Below are 23998 nucleotides of genomic sequence, written 5' to 3' on the forward strand. Positions count from 1 at the left end.
TTTTCTTCATGAAGCAGGGTGAAGAATGCAATGAAAAAAGTGATCACCAGGAAAGCGAACAATCCCAAATGACCCAGGCAGTCCATTATCTATACATCCAGGTAATCGTGCAGGATTCTCTCGGCTAGTACAGTAGCATCTATTAGTACATTGGGTGTTTTTTTTGAAAGCACTAGGTAAAAAGGATGTAAGAATAAGACATAATGACTTATGTACAGAGCTTTGGCAAAAGATTTCTATGAGCCTCTTACATAATCTCATTGTTTTGGGTGTGCTCTCTACCACTGCAGATTGCAACTCTCCATGCATCCTCATGATGTGCAGTTCTTCTCCATACCTTTCTATAAATTTCCCATGGCTAATACCCTATCAATTTTCCTCAGGTTCTTTTAATATTTCTAGTACCAATGTAGCATCATGGGGCATCACTCTTAACTAAATAACAAGATGGGATCACCATTTAAATAAATGAATACATTCATTCTTCCATCACTGACATGATCCTTATAGGCCACATTTGTGGCCTGGCCATTTGCAACCATCATGAAACAAATTAAAGTAAAGTATTTTCAAGAATGGGGTGGGGGGAAAGGAGGGCGAGAATCAGTACAGAAGATATGATAAAGCAGCACTTTAACCAGTGTAGCTTTGCTGAAAAATAGTAACCACAGGCAGACCAGCCTGGAGTGAAAATATAAAGAATGAGTCCCAGCTTCAGGCCTGCCACAAAGAGGAGAGTCTTGTCAGCTCCAAATCATGGTACACTTGTCAGACAGTGGCTAGAGCCAGCCACAAGTGTAAAAAGAAGCTGTATTCTTCACAGTATAGAAGGGTATTTTGGTTAGCATGAATCTTTTTTTAGGTGGAAGATTTGTGGGATAGCAACATATATAGAAAGATAAAGAAAAAAACCTGATGAGATTATCATTATACTTTATTGAAAAGACCAGCTCGGGGGCGGCTAGGTGGCACAGTGAGTGAAGCGCCGGGCCCCAGAGTCAGGAGGACCCGAGTTCCATTCTGGCCTCAGACACTTAACACCCACACAAAAAAACTAGCCATGTAACCTTGGGCAAGTTACTTAACCCCAATTGCCCTCCAAAAAGAAAAAAAAAAGACCAGCTCAATCAACATAAATAGGTTGCATGTGTTACTACTTCTGTGAGAATAAGTTGAATTCTTTTTTTTTTTTTTTGGAGGGAAAAGGCAAGGCAATTGGGGTTAGCTGACTTGTCCAACATCACACAGCTAGTTAAGTGTCAAGTGTCTGAGACTGGATTTGAACTCAGGTCCACCTGACTTCAGGGCCAGTACTCTATTCGCTGTGCCACCTAGCTGGCCCCTGAATTTTTGCTAAATTATTATACTCTCATTTTAGCTGACCCTTAATTACTTAAAAGGGAATAGCTTCTGTGATAGGTATCAATACTAGATTACCTAAGTCATAGCTTAAAGGCCTTAAAGCACCTCTTATTTTTTTTCTTTATTCAGTGCAAGTCAAATTTATAGAATATTAGCCAATTGCTTAAATAGTGTTTGTTACTGTACTGACTATAAAATTCAATGCTGTTTTGCTCTGTTTGCTATTTTAATATAATTGTGGTGTCAAGTCAGAGACCAGTAAATGTGATTCTAAGCAAAGTAAGGCTCATTAATGTTTTTAAATGTAGAATTTGGTCTAGAAAATCATTCCTGATTCATTTAATGTGTAAATTATGGAAAATGTGATGGCATCATTATATTAGTTCTAATAAATTAGTTGAAAACATCTTTTAAAACAACTGCATAAAATTTAAAACTTATAGTTCTTGCCATTTTCACTTATCTTGGGGGCCTTTTTAAAGAAGGGAGGGGGTTGGTGGTGGTAACACATGTCATAAGTAGGACTTGTTCTGCCTCACTGTATAACAGCTGCTTCAAATCAATGATAAATGTGTAAAATTAAAGCACAGCATTCAGTAGCATTTTAAGTCAGCAGGTGAGTGTTGAACTTCTCACTGGCTTATCCTTATCCAAAGATGGAATACTGTGAAAAGAGTACTTTAAGGGACACCATTGACCAGGGATTGTATCAAGACTCTATCAGACTGTGGAGACTCTTCAGAGAAATTCTGGATGGTTTAGCCTATATCCATGAAAAGGTTAGTAAACTTGACTGCACTGATTTATCCCGTTTCATGTCTCAGAATTAAAGTGTGAGCTCACATGATTGCATAATTGTATGTGACATGTACAAAAATATGCGATTTAATAAAATTGCATCCATTATGAGAAGAAAAAGTACATGTAAGAAGAAAATACAAGGAAGTGTTATAATGGCAGATATGTTGGTTAATGGGGACAAAATGAGGTACAAAGGTTGGTAAGAAGTACCAGAAGAATTTTGAAGACTACTGCATATTAGGATATGTGTGGTATAAAAGGATGATCCAGTGAAGGATTTTTTTTTTAAGGGAATAAAAAATTGAGAGAGAGGTAAAAATGAAGTGTTTCCTCTAAATTATGATAATCTCATTGAACTGGTGATGACCTTCCCTGGAAATACCTTTAAGAACTAATTATATCATCTTTTGAGTAGTCAAAAGAAGGACAAAGAGGGGAGCAGTCTATTTTCTTTTTGTTTGTTTATTTGTTTTTGCTTTTTGGAGGGCAATTGGGGTTCAGTGACTTGCCCAAGATCACATAGCTAGTTTTTGTGTTAAGTGTCTGAGACCAGATTTGAACTCAGGTCCTCCTGACTCCAGGGCCAGTGTTCTATTCACTGTGCCACCTAGCAGCCCCGATTTCTCCTTATTCTTAAAATGTTTTATTTTGCCATGTTTAAATACAATATTTTTTAGACTACATTTGGCATACATACCTGGCTGCTTCATAAAAATAGGATCTGAAGGGTTCAGATTTTTTAAAAAGCATTTCTACTGAGAATTCTAACAATGTGAAGTAAAGACTAGTGGTCCTAAAATTGTGTTGCTGTGCAGTTTCTACCTTTAAATTCAGTTGAACAAATATTATTGAATTTTTACTCTATATCTACTGTGCCTGAGACTCTGGGGATAGAAAATGAAGACTATTAGAAGATCCTTGCCATCAGGGAGCTTTTTCTTTAGGTGAAGAAAGGACAGGGAAGAAACAGGACTTTTGTACATTAAACATTAGGACAACAATAAGTATAATCTGGCAGTCCAGAAGAAAAGGCCAGTGTTAGTTGGAATTATTTGGCAAATGTTCTTTGGAGCCAGGTAGACTTTGAAAAATTAGGATTATTTTGGAAATGTAAAGAAAAGAAAGGGAGTGCCCACTTCATTAGGGAAGAAGAGCGTGAATAGAGGCACAGAGGTAAGAATAAGTGTAGTGTACAAAGAGGACAGTGAAGAGACCTCCCTGGGGCAAGATGGTGCTTGAAATGCTGGGTCTTGAATGCCAAGATGAAGAATTTGGACTTAGACCAAAAATTAGTAGAAAAATATTTTAGGGGGTAGCTAGGTGGCACCGTGAATAGAGCACTGGCCCAGGAGTCAGGAGGACCTGAATTCAAATCCAACCTCAGATACTTAACACTAACTAACACTAACTGTGTGACCTTGGGCAAGTCACTTAGCCCCAACTGCCCTGCCCTCTCCCCTCCAAAAAGCAAAAAAAAAGGTATTTTAGGAAGAGTAAAGAGTAATCTGATAGTTATTCAGTGTAAATCAGAGTAGGCATTGTATAATGCTATGTTTTTGTGTTGTCTCCTCCTACTAGATGATAATTTCCCTGAGGACAAAGGTAGTGAATTGTTTAAATTTATATTCCTCCTACACGCCCCTTCCCACCCAGTTCCTACATAGTAGATTCTCAGTAAACCTTTACTCCATGAATGAGGGAATAAGTGAAGAACAACTTGTGATTCTTTCCCTAAAATTAAATTAGCCCTTCTTGTGATAATCATCTGTAAGTCCGGATATCATTCTTATCTTTCTTTTAACAGGGAATGATTCACAGAGATTTGAAGCCTGTCAACATTTTTTTGGATTCTGATGATCATGTAAAAATTGGTGATTTTGGCTTGGCCACAGACCACCCAGCCTTTGCTGTGAGTATTTTAATTAAGTGGAGACCATAACTAAAAGAGACCAAATCTCATTTCTGAAGCTTTAGGATTTAATCACAATGAAAGATGCTTTTAAAACAAGCTTAAGTTCAGGACTGGAATCTTCAGTTTACATTTGTTTTCTGCATTCTAATCACGAGTTAGTAATTACTTACATTTATTTGTAAATGTATTTTAGTTAAAAGTAAATTATCCCTTTGTACCTATTTCAATCACAAATACAAAGTATTTTAATTTCCTTTAGTTTAATATTTTGTTCTGAGGTTTTCATTTAGTGAGAAAAAACTTCCAAACAGCTAGAGCTGAGCCACCAACCAGAGACACTTGAGCCAAGATCTAATTGCTTTTTATCTTCAGGGCATGGGGTTAGTCTGGAGCAGGAGCACAGGCTAGCCCATGGCCAGGGCTCAGAGCAGTGGACTCCACCACCAAGACTGGAACCCTACAATAATTTATATCTGCTACTGTCTTCTTGAGCATATGTTTCTCAGAAATGTTCGCTCTGGATCTCCCAGTTGCCACCATGTGCAGTAATTAATAATGTACGTAGATAGGAAGCAGTAAAGAGTGTAGAGTTTTAATATGTAATGCTATAATAACTCCCATCCATGAACTTAGGCAGGTGTACTCTGCTTTAAGCAGACTGGACATATCAGTAGCCACATTTACAAAGCAGTTCAGTTATAAGAAGTGGAGGATTATAAAGCTGGAGGGATTAAGAACATCTAATCTAGGGGTTCTCAACAATCCTGTCTCCTTTGAACATAAAGAAAAATTGGTAGACTTTCCTCTACACACAAGTGCTTGTAGCTGTACCCTTAGTATCTGATTAAAAATATACATGACAGAAAGCTAATATGAGTTCATTAATGCTTCTAAAGGAAATTATATTTTATTCATCATAGTAGCATTTATATGCAGTTGAAAAAAATCATAAGACATATGTGCAAGGCATTATTTATACTATCAGCAGGTAAGTTTTGCTTCCTTATTTTTATGCTGAATCATGCTTTGTGATTTGTTCTAACCAAGTAAAGACAAAATGACAGTATATGTACAGATTTGTGGACCCCTTGCAGTCATTCTGTTACTTCTTTCCTCCTATTCCTCAAGCTTTCGTGACTCATAGGTGAGGTGGCATTAATCCAGTCCATTCTGTTCTCTTTCTTTCCCCCCCCCCCCCATTTAGGGGCAAGGAAAGGAAACTGAGGCTTAGTAAACAGGATAGGTCAATTTTTATGTGAAGATGGTAGGAAAGAGGACAGTAGAAGAAGAAGAAATGAGGAAGGTAGGGAGAGCATTTAAGGAAATGGGGTAGCCATTTGCTATTAGAATATTTTGTTTTTTTCAAGAATATCATTCACTTTACACACTGTTTTGAGGACACGTCAGTGTGGATCAGAAAGTGATACAATGAAATTAAAAAGGCAACATCAGTGATAACCCATGGTCACAGTGCCCCTTCCAGAATTCCTGCAAGCTATGGAATATGCAGAAGGCAGTCATCGGTGACAAATGCTATGACACCCTAATTCTTGGGTTCCTTGTATTTTAGGCGGATACCAAACAGGAAGATCGGGGAGCTGATCACCTAGTTAAATCTTACCCGTCAGGTAAACAAGGAAAGCTGCATATTTGCATTACTGATTTTTTTTTTTACAACAAATGTCATTTCCTCTGCACTGATAATTGTCCTTCAGTACATCATTAGAAAAGGGAGCTTAATGTGGTTGAATGGCAGTGAGGGTGTGGTGGGTAAAATTTTGGCCAGGATTCAGAAGAGCTAGGTTCAAGTCCTACCTCTGATGAACACTGACTGTGGTGCCCTGGGTAAGTCATCTTACCTCTCAGTGCCCCAGTCAGCTGTCGGTTGCAAAATGGTTATGGATCTGCATTGGTAGAGTTTCCTTACCTGTTGCTCTGTACATCAGTGAAGTCAGACTACCTGATCATTTTCACCAGTCTAAAGGGTTTTCGCCTAAGAACATAGTCAGTTGATAGAAAACATTAGCCTATCTGGAGCTGCCTACTCTTTGCTTAACTAAGAAGGCATCCTTGAATAGAGTATGATGAATGTTAATAATTAATTATACAAGGGATAGATGGATGGTCTTTTGTGCCAGGCATAAAAAAAATCCATCAGTGTGGATTGTCAATAATTAATTATGCTCAGTTCATCGCTGTTAGTTAATCCCCTTATTGTAGGTTCTTCCTTGTCCATAGAACTCTTATTACATACAGCTTTTTTTCTATCTGCAACCACACAGATAATTTGACTGGAATGGTCGGCACAGCATTGTATGTAAGCCCCGAAGTCCAAGGAAGCACTAAATCTTCATATAACCAGGTAATGTGAAAGAGAGCATTTTATTTTTGCTGAAAAGCAAAGAGGATTTCAACAGTGAGATAGTATTATGAGCTTAAAAAGAAGAATCACTTTAGAGCCATTCTCAAATGTTCTGTTTTTAAATTTGCTAGTTTGGACAGTTGCTATTCACTTTTTATTGTTAAGATGCCGTGAATCGATTCTATACATACGGTCAATATACGAGACGCTGTGAAGGCAAAAACCTTGTTTTGGAATGTGTCCACTTAAATTTTGATTTGTGCATGCATGTTAAATTGAAATATTTTCATATATCCCCTTGGCATTTTGTAAATTTTCTGCCAAAAATCTCAAAATTTCTCTAAATGCTTCACTTAAGCACATTTCCTTGCAGACTCATACCACTAGTTAAACTAGTTAAACCATTTTAGATGAATGCCTTGAATGAAAAATCATTTTCTCATTATATTTTGAATCATTTTGAACTATTATAGTTCAAAACTAGGTTTCACTTGTAGCAGGAGATAGACACACTCACACACACATACACAGAATATGATTTGGAAAAGACCTCAGAGGTCACCTAAGCCAGTATAAGAGGAACTTTTTGCTAGTGCTTAGAATTAGAATTATCTTTAGCTTTCTGAAAAGCAGGATTTATATTTCCTTACTATTTAATTTTGTTGAAAAATAAAGAGTGGTTAAAATTTTCAACAACCCTAAGATACAGTGAATTAGTTTACATTATCACCCCTATAACCTTTAGTAGGACTACTTTCCTAATTTCATCTTGTCAGTATCAGTGCTCTTTTGGATTCTTTTCTACCAAATGTTTGCTAAGTACTTTTTCTAATTGAATTTTCATTTATTTTCTTTGAGCTAACCATGAGACCTTTCCTCATCTACTGTATTATTTTTTAAGTTCTTATTATTATATTAATCAGTTAGCCCATAAGCATTATCAGGTACCTATTATGCACCATGCACCATGCTAGGCATTAGAGGTACAATTACAAAAGACAGTGTTGGTCAAGGAGCTAACATTATAATACCAATACTAAAATGACCTTACAACCCTCTGGCCTCTTAGAGTAACTTTAAATTTTCACTCAGTGCCCTGCATCAGATGATTAATGAATTAAAGTTTTACCCAAAGCCACACCTGTTTTAGCAGCTCTGTTGTCCTTTATCAGTATACAAGATTTGCAATTTTCAGCCATTTTAGTCTGTGACATTGAATATACATAAGCCAGGTAGAATTAGTTTTACAAGTAAAGTGTTCAGATGAGCTGGATTAAATACTTCACAGTCTAAACATAGAACATTTTGTTTATGTTTTTGGTCTTTTGTTTTGTGAATCTAAGCAAATAGATTTCTGTGCCATGATTTCTTTTTTTGAGTCTTTTTTTTTTTTTGCTATTTAATGCTTATTCTACAATTTCTTAAGAAGTTGTACTTTGATCACAAGTCAAAACTGAATGCAATTAAGTTATTTATAATTCCATTTTTTTCTCATAGAAAGTAGATCTTTTCAGCTTGGGCATCATCTTCTTTGAAATGTCCTATCATCCCATGGTTACTGCATCAGAAAGGATCTTTATTCTCAGTCAACTCAGAGAAGTATGTATCAATTATTTCACCCCCTAAATAAACCCCACTGACTTAGGTTATTAACACATGAGATTTATGACAACATAGCTTTCTTGTATTTAAACATATGAAAAAGGTTTTTCTGCCATAAATAAAAGGGCTTAATTACATGCCAGCCTTGAGAAATCTCCTTTATAATGAACTGTCTAGAGTAGGGAACAATCATTGAGCTCTTCATTCTTAATGGCAGCATCAATAATAACATTGCTATTTTCCTCAAACATTTCCATTTCCACCACTTTATATTTGACGCAGATCATATTGAGAGTAGATATACATTGGAGAGCAATCTGAAATTATGCCCAGAGTTATAAAACTGTGTTTACCCTTTGACCCAGCATTTACCACTATTAGGACTGTTTCCCAAGGTGATCAGGGAAAAAGGAAAAGAACCCATATGTTCTAAAATATTTATAGCAGTTCTCTTTGTGGTGGCAGAGAAGTCGAAATTGAGGAGATACCCATGGATTGGGAAATGGCTAAACAAATTGTGGTAAATGATTGTGATGGACTACTCCTGTAAGAAATTATGAGCAGGTTGAGTTTAGAAAAATATAGGAAAACTTTCAAGAACTAATGAAATGTGAAATGAACAGAACCAAGAGAACATTGTATACAGTAACAGCAATATTGTTTGAAGAACAACTAAGTTATTCTGAGTATTATAAATGTCCAAATCAATTACAGAGGACCCATGAAGGAAGATGCTATCTACCTTCAGAGAAGAACTGATAGAAATACACATAGTATGGTTTTACATATATGTATATTTATATATCAAAAAGTGGCCTCTAGTGAGAAGGAAAGAAAGAGAGAGGGAGGAGGACAGTTCAGAACTTAAAATGTAATGAAAAAGTAAAATAAATTTTTTTTTAAGTTAATAAATAAAAAGAGAGTAGATCTACAGAAATGTTAGGGGAATTTCATGTGATAAGAATCATGCCTATGTTACCAAAACTTTCCCTGGCAACTAGGGACATCCACATGGAACTAAAGCTTTTGGGGGAGATTTGATTGTTTTCACAACTGTTAGAAAGAAATGTGGAAAGAAGGAGAGAATTAGGTAGACAGACAAGGTATTGCTTCCTAGTTCAGAAGGAGTGCTAGACATAAGGTCAGGAAACTTGGCCCTGAATCTTAATAGTTTTATGAATTTGGGCAGAATGCTTAAACCATCTGAGTCTTAGCTGCCTCATCTGTGAAATGAATATATAATTATACTAGTTCTTTAAGATAGTTATTGTGATGATCGCACTTTGTGTACGTTAATTTGTAAATACAAGATTATTATTAATGAGCATAAACATAAATTTTTTTTTCAATAAGATTGGGACAATGAAGAGACAGCAGTGAGAGAGGGAGTGAAGAGAATTTATAATTTGGAACAGAAGCTGCATTTTGTCCAACTACATTTTCATTTGCTTTCTTTTTTTGTCAGATAATCTGATTTTACCTCAGTCTTCTCACTCACTAGGATTCTCTTAAGGGCTGTCATCAATAAGTGCCCTGGGTATACATGAGAAAATAATGTGAGGATCTGACAGGATGGGATTTGGCTAGGTTGACTTGTGTCCAGAAATGCATGATGAGTAAGAGGAATCAAAATGGGAAGTAGTTGCCTTGTACATACAGAGCCAATTTAGAGTGTTCATCTTTATTTCCATGGAAAATAAAGCAGAAGCATACTATCTGGTGCTTTCCATTAAACAGAACTTATGAGTGAGAAAGTACATTATATTTAGAACCATCTTCCTGCTTTTCACCTAAGAGATAGCCATTTGCAAAACCTGGGCTACTTTACTACAGTTACAGTAAATAAAGTTGTGCAAAGTTGGGGTACTTAATAATTAGGATATACTGCTTTCCTCTTGCTTAAGCAGCACATTGTTCCCTCGTTTTTAAGTATGTCTGCATTTTTATTTTAAAGGTATCAATATAGTGTTAGGATTATTAGCCAGAAGAATTGAGTGTATTATAGGTACTTTTACTGTGAATGATTACCTGTTATTGTCTCTTATTATGATTTTTAAAAATAAAAACATGGTGCCCCTGCAGTAATGGAAACAACGCAGACCTTTCTGGTTGAGAATTTAAATGACTTGGAGGTTCTGAGATATTCAGTGATCTGCATTTCAGTAACATTCCTTAGTAAGCAGAGTTATTACTAAATATTTTTACGTGAATAAGAAATTTGAAAATGTCAAGACAGAATGTCCATCAAATTTCAAGATGGCTCTCAGTTTATCCTGTTCTTACTAGCTTGTCGTTTCTACGCTAGCACTATTTTTCTTCCAGTTATGGTGAACGAATGTTTTCCTTAGGGCAGTTTGCCAAGTGTTTTCTGTATTTATTTGCTAATTCGAATATAATTATCCTTTTAGCCTACTTCTCCCAAGTTTCCAAAAGATTTTGATGATGCAGAACATACAAAGCAGGTAATTTTCAGATGCTTTAATTATAATGTCTTCAGTCTTGAGCTTTAATTGTGATTTTTCTTCTTCAATTAGTCATCTCTGCCAGTCATTCTCTTGTGTTCCTAGAACAAAGTAAAAAAGAAATACTGAAAGATAAAGCATTTTAAACGTTATTGAAATTTAAATACGTGATAAAAAAAAATCAAGTGTTGGCATAGTGAATTAACAAGCTGCTGGATTCTTGTGTTTAGCTCTTTGTGCCTTGGAAATACTGTTTGGACCCTAGACTTATCTGCTGCAACGAAGAAAGTGCTTTTACTGCTCTTTGTTTCAGATAAAACCTGGGCCTTTAAGGGAAAGAAAAACTTCATTTAAAATTTTAATTATGTTGAATTTCAGGTTTTAAATAGCTTAGTGAAAAGAAAACAGCATGCAAGCTTCTGACAAGCTCATATCTTCAAATTTATGTTCATATGTGACAACATATAATGTCACAGCTAAAGACTGAATGACAGCTAATATGAAAAACAATGATCTGTATTGTGTGTCATCTATTTCTTCCTAAGGCTAATTATGGATATAAGTAACAGTTTCTGCAGTGATTCCTTCTCATATTGCAAAGGGATAGACTTTTTGTTTGGTTTTTTTGGTTGCTTTTTTTTTGCCAAGGTTTGATCTACATTTTGGGGGGGACAGCAGCCCTTTCAAAACAGCAACCAAAATAGGTCAACAGCTTTCAACTTGCTGGCACTCTTCTACTCCTGATGTGCTATCTGTTATGATGTTTATGTATTATGGTTGAAGACTACTACAGTAAAGAACTATTAGAAAAATCATTAAAAGTCATGCTTACACTTTTATTAGCTAGGATCATATACTTGTACTGATGTTCATTAGTGTGTTTGAATTCCTAAGTATATGTGAATTTCATACCTCTTACATTTCCTGTAGAAAAACCAGGCTCATTTTGTTATTTTTAAAGAAATTATAAAGACATTAAGAGGCGGTGTGGTGAAATGGATAAAGAGCTAGCCTCAGAGCCCTGAGTTCACTTCCTGCTTCTAATTGCTACTGTGTGACCCTCAGCAGGACACTTAATCTTTCAGTGTCCCCAAGATCAGAAGTCATATGGAAGGTACTCATGTGCTTTGATGGAGAAAGTTGCTCACCTCCAGCTCCATACACTGATGAAGTGTGTGTGTGTGTGTGTGTGTGTGTGTGTGTTATAGCATAGGATCTTATTCAAGTTAACAGGCAACTATCCCTAATAGAATTAGAAATAGAACCACAATTAATGACTATGCTAACTATTCTTCCTAGCTTATAGATATTGTGAGAGCTATTAGAAAACATTTCTAACAAGTGATGATTAAATCGCTGTCATTGGAAAGATAATTAGTTGTGTGACTTTGGACACTAGCATTTGAACAAATCATTTCATCTTTATAGGCCTCACGTCCTTATCTATAACACAAGAGGGTCAAACTAGTCAACTAATAAGATTCCTTCCAGGCCCACAAGTCTTTATTTCTGATATTTGTTAAATACCCTTAAGTATATGGTCCTGAAGGTAAATCTTGCAGCTTTTAGTTTGAAGTGTTTTTTGTTCTAACGTGTGCTGAACTGAATTAGCATTGTATAAAATTAAAAGACCACCAGGTAATTTCTCCTCAAGGAAACAACATAGAATATGCAGATAGTAGGATAGGATACATGTATGCAATAAAAGGAATTTTTTTCCACACATTAAAAAAATAGGCAAAGCACTGTCTGTTTTGTTGGAAAAGCTAGTTTATTATTTCTACCAGTTTCATACTATGTAAATTCTCAGAAAATCTCATTAAATCAATTCATCATACCCTAATATAAAAATACTTCCTAAGACTACAAATGGCTAGCTGCAGTAATTCAATCTCAACACAAAACAGCTAAATTTCAGTGGAAATGAGGATTTACTTAGGTACACTATGAAACTCTAAAATGTTTTGTGAATCTCTTCTGAACACTAATACTGCTTGTTCTTCAAAGGTAACTCTATCTCCTCATAAACAAAAGGAAGGTACCCTGCCAAAAGGTGTGGTCAACACCAACTGGGTCTCTGAGCTCCCCCTTACTGCTGAACAACACTTAAAGTACTATAGGGTTGGAAAATGAGTGGCAACATCACCAAGAGAAAGATGGCCCTGAAAATCCCCTGCAGGCAGAAAGTCTCATCCACTTACTGAGAAACCTAGGAATAAGATTACTGATTAAGTTTAAACTTAAGGTTTAATTTTTTTCATGTGCCTGGAAGAGTAGTAACAGAATTGCAGTATATTGCCACAGGTTGCTTTACCTACGTTAAGAATTCTTGTAGCTGCAGAACATAACATAGAATGGTAAGATATGTTATTTTGTGGAATTTGCACTTCCTTTGTATATTGATAGTGTTAGCTGGCCTTTAAGTGTTATGGTTGTCTGTAATTGTTTCTGTTGTGAAAAGTTTCAAAGGTCATCCAGCATTCTAGTAAATTACTATTTGTAGAATGTATATACTACATTTAACAGTGAGGCACACGATAAGTAAATAATAGTATAACCAAAGGTTGCAAAAACCCCAATTAAAATTCTACTAAATACAACAAAGCTCTTTGGTGTAGCTCAGGTGGAAAAAAAATTCTAAGACATTATAGATGCTTGTTCTTCACTGATTTATAGTAACTGTGTCCATGGATTGTGGTTGTAGAAATCTGTCATTTCCTGGCTATTGAACCATGATCCAGCAAAGCGACCCACGGCCACAGAGCTGCTGAAGAGTGAGCTGCTTCCCCCACCCCAGCTGGAGGAGTCTGAGCTGCATGAGGTTCTACACCACACCCTGGCCAATGTGGATGGCAAAGCCTACCGGACCATGATGGGCCAGATCTTTTCCCAGCGCATCTCCCCTGCCATCGACTACACATATGACAGTGACATATTAAAGGTGAGTTTAAAATTTGTGAGTTTACAGTTCTCATAGTACATATTTAACAAGACTGGATTCAGAAAATTCTAAGTAATCTTGAATAGCACTAAATCGGATGGCTGTTGCTGAAAAGGTCCTTTAATGCAGTTGTGATAATAAGCATTAGCCAAAATACCCAGAGCTTTACACATCTGGGTAGTTCTACTTTAAACTAGTGAACCTAAAATAAATTTAATGTGCTGCACCTATTTGTTCTTTTCACTTTTGGTTTGATTTTCATGGAATCAGTTTTGAAAATGAGTTTATTTCCTGTGTGCTGATACGTGGAGTAATAAAAAGAGGTAGATTTGGTTTGGGAGAAATATATTAGTGAGTATGGAGTCAATGTCAATTCTAGGAGCCACATTTTTATTCTCTTGCCTCTTAGTTTTAGAAAGCTATTTGCAAGAATATTTTAATTACCAAATGTATGTTTAAACAGATTTGTGGCTTGTATATGCAGGAAAGTTGGTCTTTTTATATCCTGTTTGCCAAAATGGTTTCCCAGTTGCTTGTACTTAAGATCACATAGAACCACAAAGGACCTTAGAGATCACATAGTTCAATGCATGCAAATGATACTTTATTTTCTTCTCTTTATGTTAAGGGGTCACAAAGACCCACCCAGCTTTCTGACTCTTAAATTCGATTCAGAAAAGTTCACTGAGCACCAACCTCATGCCACATTTTCATTAGGTTGCTTACATTCTTGAGTTTGGTTTTATAGGGCATCATTAGGCCTACCTTTTCCCCATGTTACTTCAGTTGATATACCTTAAATATATGGTCCTGCAGGTAGCCTTGCAGCTTATAGTTTGAAGTGTTTTTTGCATTAAAGTGTGCTGAATTGACTTAACATCAGATACAATTAGAAGACTACCTGGTGATTTCCCCTTAAAGATTTAGATTCTAGAGGGAAACAACATAGAATAGGCAGATAGTAGGACAGGCTACATGTATCAGGATGTTTTCCAATTATTTGTTGGCATCTGTTTAGGATCTAGGGGCCTGAAATCACCCAAACATAGAAGTTTTCTCTATAGCTATTGCCAATTACCCAACCCATTAACATGATAGATACAGAGGAAACCATGTTACTATCACTCCTGGACTGTTACCATAGCATGCTGGTGGGTCTCCCTGCTTCAAATCTGTTCCCACGCAAGCTCATACTCCACTTAGCTGTCAAAAAGATCTTAAAGAACAGGTCTGACTATGTCATCCCCCTACTCAGTAGATTCCCTCAGCTCCCTGTCACCACTAGGATCAAATATAAAATCTCCCGTTTGGCATTTAAAGCCCTTCATGGCTCGCTCCTTTCCAGTCTTCCTACATCTGCCCATATACACTGTGACCCCGTGATACTGGCATCCTTGCTGTTCCTAGAACAAGATGTTGTATTTCCCAACCCTGGGTATGTTCACTGACTGTCCTGCATACCGGGAGTACTCTCTCTTCTCATCTCCACCTCTTGGTTTTCCTGCTTTCCTTCAAGACCCAGCTAAAATCCCATCTTCCACCTTCTTCCTTTCCCAGCAAAGGAAAGCTTTCCTGATCCACTTTAATTCCAGGGCTTCCCATTTGTTGATTTTTCTCATTCATCCTATATGTGACTTGATTGTGCATAGTCCTTTGCATGTTGTCTCCCCCAATAGACTGGGGAGCCCCTTGAGATATCAGGGGCTATCTTTTGCCTTTCTATCTCATCACTTAGTAAAGTATTGGGCATATAGTAAGCGTCTAATAAATGTTTGCCAACTGACTCACCATCAGTGTTGCTATTCTTGAAAGTTTCCCTTCTGCCACCACTTTGATAGAATTTCCTTCCAAAGATTTCTCCTAGAGAACCAGCCCCCTAGGAAAATACCTAAGAGAACAAGGAAAAGCGATTTATGATCACAGGAATGTCTCCATTATTCATAGTACCTATGATAACTGCAGTAGCAAAATAACATACTTCCATATTCTTGGTACCTTGCATCCAGATTGTCTTGGGTGTTGGTTTCTGGCAAACCCTCAATGTAATCAAACTATTTCTATCAAACATTTCTGTGTAGGATTTTTCCTGCACTGTGCAGTATATATATATATTGACTTCTGAGTAGAAAAAACTCGTTGTGAACTTCTGTTTTTATTAAAATTGAGACTTACTGTGACCCCTGTTTAGAGTAGAGATTATCATGAAACAAGATAAAAGATGCTAGAGCCCCCTTCCTTACAGATATTTTGAAACCTTGTTCTTTGATCCTACAAATGTGTACAGGATGATACCACCAACAGCACATTATTCTTTTAGAGAGAAATTGTTTTCCCCCTTGAAGTGGTACTTTGTCTTGATTGTTTTTTAGGGTAGCTTCTCTATCCGTACAGCTAAGATACAGCAGTATGTGTGTGAGACCATTATCCGCATCTTCAAGAGACATGGTAGGTCCTTTTTGTTACCCATCACACTTTTTCACTGTTAGAAAGTAGTGGCAGCTGGTTATAATCCTTCTTTACAACTTGACTGATGTTTAATGTGAAGGTATTTGTAGATCCTGTATTTGATTACATGTTTCCATGGGGGCAGGGGGAGAAAATTTGAAACTCAAGGGACTGTGGAACTGGATGTTGTAAGAGAATAGCATCTTTGCTTTTAAAATAAGGTTGGATAATCACCATTATAATTATGAGAGAATTGCTATGTCTCGTTGTACATGAGCTCATTCTATGTGGAATATGCAGAATAAAATAGAAATTAATAATGACTTAGGAGTGGCTGGTGCATGGGGATTAGTCTAACTTTTATAATGGTCCCCAATGACATATCCTTAATTGTCAGATTTATGTTTCAATTTAAGTTGGTTCCTGGGGAGTATGAGAATTCAGTAGTTAATTATGGTTTGCCAATTTGGTGTAGGAGCTGTCGAGTTGTATACCCCACTGCTGCTTCCCCGAAATAGGCAAATGTATGAGCACAATGAAGCAGCCTTATTCATGGACCACAGTGGAATGCTGGTGATGCTTCCCTATGATCTCAGGGTGAGTTCAGGAATATTCTGTTTTTCAGGTTGGATTTTTAGAACCTACAAATTTGTTACTGAATCTGATTAGAATTAAGTTGTTTGTTTTTGTTTTTAACACTTCTTTTTTTTATACTGGAACTTTTATTTCATACAGGTGGTTTATGTATCCTTTGTTGCCATTTATCACATGGCCTTTTTCTTTTTAACTCTTCTTGAGAGAGAATGGGGTCAGAGTAAAGAGTGATCTTGAAGTCCAAAAGATGTTTGGGCTCTAAGTCTTTGCCTCCTTGTCACCAGCCCAGAAGTTAGTTGTGATAATGTAGATACTTGTGCTCATAGACCCTAGAGTACCCTTTCCTGGAGTTTGGTCATAGAACCTCAACATATAACACTTACCAGGACTCTAGTCTTCTCAATAGTAATGACAGCATAGCATGGCGACATCAAATAAGGGAGTGTATATTATATTTCTCAGCAAATTTTTCCATTTTCTGACGTGACAGCATTTTAGCTCAGCTAAGCCAGTAATAATGTCAGTGACTAGCCTGTTGATGGCTGTTTTTTTCCCTAAGCCTGGCCCTCTAGCTGTCTTCTTGGACATACTTTAGCTGTTATAACTACTGATTATTTAAGTGATTCCCAAAATGCTGTTGTGACCAACAATTCTTTACCATGCTGTGTACCTGGGGCTGGGAATGAGAGGTGGCATGAAGAATTGTTTTTACAGAAAACTGAGTTCTAGTTGTCATTTGTTAATCTTCCTAGTGCATCAGTTTACCCAATTCAACATATGGAAAAGCGGAACTATTCAGTAATTGTTAGTTCTGTTCCTAACTTTTTAAAAGATATTTGTTGAGCACCCCCTATCTAAAAGGCACTAGTATGCCAAGCTATTGGAGGAGTAAATGATAAGCCCTACTGCTATATTGTTAGCTTTTTAGAGCAGAATTGTGTCATATCTATCTTTGTACTCACAGTGACAACACAGAGTAGGTGCTCTGATTGTGTGGTCTTGTCTGATTTGTGTGAATCCCCACAATGAAGGAATGACAAATCCAGAATTAGAACCCATACTCAAACTAGGATAAACATATCCTGCCTATACTAACCCACTGAGAGCCACTGAGTTGTTAATCATTTTGCAGTGAGAGTGTCCCAAAAATCTGAGTGCAGTTTTAAATGCTAATAACTTAAATCCTGGGCAGTGAGGTGGCGTAGTATAGAGAACCAGGCCTGGAGTCAGGAAGAGTCTCAGCTTTCTGAACTCAAATCTAGCCTCAGATACTTTAGTAGCTATGTGACCCTGGGCAAGTCACTTAACCCTGTTTGCCTCCATTTCCTCATCTATAAAATAATCTACAGGAAAAAAGAGTAAACCATTCTCCCTTTGCCAAGAAAACCCCAAATGGAGTCACAGAGTCAGACACAACTAAAAAATGACTGAACAACCACAACAAGCTTAAATCAGCATCAGTTCACCTTGTGGTATGTCTACTGTATTATAAGTGTTAGGTTATAGAGCTTATATGTTAATGGCATTTTTTGGTACCCCTACAAGTACAGGGCCCCAATTTAAAATTTTTTCTGTGCCTTGTCATTTTCTACAGCCAGTACTGACATTTTCCTATGATTCTGTTGAACTCTGAAATTTTCCCTTTGCTTTCCAAATGCCACATCACATGTGAGGCACGATTTTAAAGAATCTAGCTCAGCAGCTCTGTATTTGAGTTATGCCTAACATTTCTGCACTGCTCCCCATCACCAGTTTGTTTTTATTGAAATGTGGTTTTGTCAAAAGAGATGCTATAAGAGATGGTTCTCTTGGGGAGAATGGGTGGTAGAGATTGGGAAGTAATAGTGGCATCAGTAAAATAAACAAAAGACATCAATAAAACATTAAATAAATAATCAGGGAGGTGAATAAATAATTTGTCTTCCCTTGGGCACAACTTTATCCAAAACTGAACGAAGCACTGATTTTTGATTGCCACTTCTTTTGCTGATTTTTCATGTTATTTCTGTTTCTCTTGTTTCTCTTCCTATAGAGTGTAAATGTAGAGAGTGTTATTGTTATTTTAATGCTAATATCAAATCAAGTGGTGTGGTAAAGACACTTGGGGTTTGATAAAGAAAGATAGAAAAGAAAATAAATGGTATGGTTATTGTTCAATTATATTTAAAATTGACTTTTTATTCTCTAAGTACTGGCAGGGAAAAAATGTTCAGAATTGTAAGCAGCACTTACTTTCTATGAACTGTTCAACTATGAAAAGAAAATGCATGGCTGTCCATGCAGAATCTGACCCATACTGTACTAATGCTACCCCCTGGGACAATTAGTTTCTGGGAGATAATCTGAAAATAGCTACTTTATCCCATAATGTAGTTACTTATTTGTGGTTAGGTGGTTATAGTGAAGAATTTTTCTAGAGGGAATTTATTAAGAATTCCCCTTGGAGATATTTAGGAAAATTCCTACAAGGTACTAGATGCCTGTCACGGTTCGGTTACTATAAATACCCTCACAGATTATCCATGAAGAATGATCTTACAGAAATAAGAATAATCGTGACACTGACTGTCAGTATATATGAGTTTTCATTTGATACAATCAAAATGTAGTTTGTTTCAAACTTAAATACATACATAACATAATAACTGGTGAGAGCTTATCCCTCTTTTACTGATATTATCACCAAAAGACAGCTTGTGGAAGAACATGGACACCAAAACATTAATCTGAAAACATTTTCTGGTTATATTTTCAGATTCCGTTTGCAAGATATGTGGCTAGAAATAATATCTCAAATTTGAAACGGTAAGGAACTGGTAGAGGAAGTATTGTTTTTTCTGACCTACATATAATAAAGAACTCAACAATCAACTGTTGGGTTTGAAATACTCTTCAAAAAACATAGATTTCACTTCTTAAAAGGTTGACAGGACTGCCTTTCTCATAAGGAAAAACATTGTAATTGACTTAACTAGAGTTAACTGCAATCCTTTCTGTGCCTTCTAAATATCCCTGAACCTTGTCACTATTTTCACAAATGGCTGTTTGTGAACATATCTGGTCATTACTGGTCACAGATAATTCTTTATATAGTTTTATTTGAGGAATAGATGTTATTATCATATCTAAAACTTTCTACTATGGGTAACTTTGAACAGAGAAACACTTACAGGGTAGCCTAGTAAAAATCAGCTTGAAATTTGGATACTAGGGCCCCATATGTGTGGAGCACATTTAAGTAACAAGAGGAACCAAACATTCTATCTCCTCGTAAGACCCAGTGGTATTGCTGCTAATTTTGCATTTTGGTTATAACCACCATTCTTCACATGAAACCAAAGCATTTTTATGGAATTTTTTTATTCATTTGTCCTGATATACAAGTTGGCTACAAGCGAACGATAAATAAGAATGACATTTATGGTATCCCTATGTGGGATATAAGGATTAAGGGATAAGTATTTTGCCATGGTAATATCTTCAGAATAAACAAACCAAGGTACACAAAGTTTGTCGATGGTAAAATTGAAGCAGAGCATAGATCACATTTCAGTTCTGCATACAGTGAAATCTGCAGATACATTTAACTTGAATTCAGGTATACATGCTAGACCAAAAAAAAAAAAAAGGAGATAACTTAAATATTGTAGATGCCATTGAGTTTAATGAATGTATGCCTCAGCATGAGCATGGAATAGGAGAGATTACTCTGTTTTCCCCTAAGTTGGTCTGAGATGCCCCTGCCTCAGCTAGTGTGAACATCTCTCTTCAGTGCCATGGAATATGATCCTAGAATCTCCTCTTCACATCATTCCCATTGACAGTCTAGCTAATCAGCCTTTGTTGGGAGCAGCTGAGAAAAACAACCATTTTGGCCATCCTAGCATTCTTGGTGGGCTACCAGATACCTGTTAACTTTCCCTTGATGTTCTCATGTCTTTTCTTTCCTCATAGTAAAGCAGAAAATAATTAACAGTTATGTGGTGTTTGATCCCTTTCTAACTAACCTCACTTAAATGTAAAACCCTTTCAAGAATATTTTTACCTCATCATCAGTTTCCCTACCAGCTAAATCTTTATCTGATTTTGTTTTCCTCTATTTGAGTAGAATCTCTCATGATAACAGGGTAATTGAATGTCCTAACATATAAAGTTTTCATTTAGTTGTTTCCAGATTCATCTGCTCTCCAAAACAAACTGCTCTTTCTTAAAGAGACCCAAGCCCCTCCTAAGCTGAAACTGTTTTAAAATTGCCCCATACTTTATGGTGGATTCAAGGGTGATTTTTCTACTACATAGTATTCTCATCTTTAAGTCTTACAGCTCACTTTTTGATTGTATAATTTAACCCTTCATTAAGAGGTGACTCTACTGTACTGGCCATGGGGCCATGCAGTCCTAGTGTCCTAATAAATACTGTACCAGTTGAGTTTTCTTACTCATTTCCTATGAATTTCTACACTATTTTTGTAAACATTAAAGTACCTTAAGCAGTCTTAGAACTCTGGGTTTCTTTCTGCAGATACTGTATAGAACGTGTGTTCAGACCACGCAAGTTAGATCGCTGCCATCCCAAAGAACTTCTAGAATGTGCTTTTGATATCGTCACTTCTACCAGCAACAGCTTTCTTCCCATTGCTGAAATAATCTACACTATACATGAGATCATCCAAGAGTTTCCAGTGCTTCAGGTTTATTTCCATTTTTTAATATATACTGATCTCTCATCCTATAGATTTATTTTTTTCCAGTAAATAAATTATTGTTGAATCAAATCTATAGTTCCTTAAGTTTATAGTAAATGCCAAGGACTGGTAAACAACATTTCACTTTAACTTCAAACTCTATTAACCATGGCCAAAAGTATTATTGAGGGGAGGGTGGGGAGGGAGCAGAAGGATTCTTTTCCTATAGTTTTTCCAGAGGGCAAAATATAGCCTAGCAGCACTGTGCCTTGTACACATAGACACTAATACTAATCTTCTCAAGGCACTTGATTCTAATAGAAGATTGATGGAATATTCACATTAGAAACTTTGTTACAAGGTATAATGTGATGAAGATAAAAGGACTGCTGAGTACTGGAAGATCAGGTAAAGGAACAATTAAATGCTAAATTAATGAAGTGTTCAATAGGGAGTCTTCACAGTGAAAGTTCAGGCAATGTGGAGTGGAGCAGAAGGAGCACTGAGCTCGTAGGTTTGAATCTCTCATCGTCAGCATTTCCTAGTTCTGTGACCCAGAACAAGTCATAATCTGTCTGAGCCTTAGTCTCCTTCTCTGTAAAAGGGGGTTGACAAAACCTGTAGTGACTACCTTACAGGCTGTTGTGAGGATGGTTTGTAAAACCTTACAGCAGGGGCAGCCAGGTGGTGCAGTGAGTAAGAGCGCGGCGTCGGGAGACCCAGGATCGGTTCTGGGCTCAGATACTCGGCACCCACACAAAATAACTGGCCACATAACCTTGAGCAAGTTACTTAACCCCAATTGCTTAAAAAAAAAAAACCTTACAGCAGAGAGGCAGTCTTGGTGTACTACTGTGGTGTCAAACTCAAATGGAAACCCTATGGATAGCATATTGACTTAGAAAACTACACATTAACAGTTATCCATGTTGTATTGTATTTTTATTTTGTTAAATATTTTGAAGCATTTGGCTTGGCTGGGAGTTTGACACCTCTAGTGAAGTGGATAAAGATGCCCTAGAACCCTACCTATTACACACTCTGGTTGTGTGACCCTGGACAAATCACTTCACCTCTTAGTTTCCCAGGCAAATCTTTAAGACCTCAAATTATGAACTAGTTGTGGATCTCCATTGGTAAAGAGTTTCCTCACTGGGACTCTCTATGCAAATTAAATTACAGACAAAACAAAGCCTTAAATGCTGCATAAATTTAAGCTCTTATTATTGTTATTAAATGCAGAGAAGAGGTTCCAGCAAGCTAGGTGAGAAATTTAAAGAGGAGAGATCACTTTCAGCTTGATGAGGGGTACATGGATAGGCAAAATTAAGGAGAGCTTCATGGAGTACTTGGAATCTGAATTGGGCCTTGAAGGGAGGAGCTTCAGCCAGAGGAGATGGGGTTAAGGGATGGAGTTCATTTTAGGTAGGGAGAACAAAGTGAGAAAAGACATGGAAAAAGAACAGAACTGGAACAAAGAACATGAATAATTTGGTTTGATTGGCATGTAGACTGCAAAGGGGAGCAGTATGAGATAAGGCAGGAAAGGCAGACCCAGATTGTAGAGGGCCTTGAATGCCTGGATCAGGAGTTACTACATTATTTGTTAAGCAGTGGGGAGCGATAGACAGTTGAGGATAAGAGTGACATAATAGAGTAAGAATAGTTTATTATGGAGATTATTTGGGCAGCCATGTGAAGAGTGGATTAGAAAAGCAAGAGATGGACTTCCTCACGGAAGCACGGCCTTCGGGGTGGTGTACAGACTGAAGGGCCGCTGACAGACCAAGCCGCTGGCCGTGTGCCTGGGCCGCGTGGCTGACATCTACCGGTATTGCCAGGTGAAGGTCCCCCGAGACCTCCTGGAGGATCTGCTGCCTGGTCCTGTGACCCTGGTAATGGAGCGTTCAGGAGAGCTCAACAAGGACCTGAAACCTTTTACCCCACTTGTAGGTATTCGGATACCCGATCATGCCTTCATGAGAGATTTGGCTCAGACGTTTTCAGGACCCCTCGCTCTCACCAGTGCCAACATTAGCTCACAGCCAAGTTCATTGAATGTTAAGGAGTTCCAGGATCTCTGGCCTCAGTTGTCCTTGGTCATTGATGGAGGACCAATTGGAGATGTAAAAAGTCCTGAATGTCGACTTGGCTCCACAGTGGTAGACTTGTCAGTTCCTGGAAAGTACAGAATTATTCGACCAGTCTGTGCACTGACCCAGACTGCAGCTATCCTTCAGAAGAAGTACGGCTTGGTTCCTTCAGAGCCCTGCTCATGAAAAGGGAGGAAGAGATTACAAGGACTGGAGCTAGGCACTGTGTGTCTGTCATTTGGTGTGACCTTGTTTAATGAGGTCATTGGGGCCACTTCTACAGCCTTAACTCTTCAAGTCTTGGAGATTTCAAGGGAACCTCAGACTCTGCTTCTCTGAACTTATATATAATATAGCTGATTCTTTCCATTGGTTTGATGGGAAAAGAGACACGATTACATTCAGTGTTGTTTTTATAAGTTCCTGAGGATGTCCTTATTCTGACATTGGAATAAGTGGTTCACTTTTGGGAAAGTGGTCTAAGCATTTGCTTCTCTTTCCTCCAAAGCTTTGAGGTCTGGAGAGATCCCCCATCTGGGTCCCTGGCTGGTAGCATAGGCCAGGGCCTTGTGACTGTTATTATTAGTACCAAGTGACCAATGTCTTGTTTTTTTGCTACTGGGGTTGGAACTAGAAGAAAATAAAATCTCAAAAGGCAAAAAAAAAAAAAAAAAAACAACAAAAGGAAAGGCCCCATTCCCTAGTTTGGCTTACTAGGAAAAAAAAACAGACATTAAGG

The 23998-nt window shown here is 37.2% G+C and overlaps 2 protein-coding genes across 4 annotated transcripts in view; both read left to right on the top strand.

Annotated features, from left to right (window-relative positions):
* EIF2AK4 (eukaryotic translation initiation factor 2 alpha kinase 4) overlaps window positions 1-23998 on the top strand; it is a 111518-nt gene that overhangs the window by 63041 nt on the left and 24479 nt on the right. For 2 of the 3 annotated variants that reach the window (XM_069105722.1, XM_069105724.1), the window contains exons 14-25: window positions 15-101; window positions 2019-2141; window positions 3968-4072; window positions 5646-5703; window positions 6358-6437; window positions 7935-8036; window positions 10448-10501; window positions 13206-13442; window positions 15812-15887; window positions 16363-16484; window positions 19237-19286; window positions 21004-21172. In XM_069105722.1, the coding sequence (XP_068961823.1) occupies window positions 15-101; window positions 2019-2141; window positions 3968-4072; window positions 5646-5703; window positions 6358-6437; window positions 7935-8036; window positions 10448-10501; window positions 13206-13442; window positions 15812-15887; window positions 16363-16484; window positions 19237-19286; window positions 21004-21172 (1263 nt within the window). The remainder of the gene's footprint in view (window positions 1-14; window positions 102-2018; window positions 2142-3967; window positions 4073-5645; window positions 5704-6357; window positions 6438-7934; window positions 8037-10447; window positions 10502-13205; window positions 13443-15811; window positions 15888-16362; window positions 16485-19236; window positions 19287-21003; window positions 21173-23998) is intronic. The other variant, XM_069105723.1, reaches the window with a different exon arrangement.
* Window positions 21817-23939, top strand: LOC138175248 (threonylcarbamoyl-AMP synthase-like). Its single transcript, XM_069105665.1, is given in 2 exon segments — window positions 21817-21858; window positions 22858-23939. Coding segments are annotated over 2 exon segments (630 nt in total). The 3' UTR covers window positions 23446-23939.

Source organism: Petaurus breviceps, unplaced genomic scaffold, assembly GCF_028583685.1.
Source record: "Petaurus breviceps papuanus isolate PSGF00001 unplaced genomic scaffold, PetGlider_PUasm1.0 77, whole genome shotgun sequence".
Taxonomy (NCBI): Eukaryota; Metazoa; Chordata; class Mammalia; order Diprotodontia; family Petauridae; genus Petaurus; species Petaurus breviceps.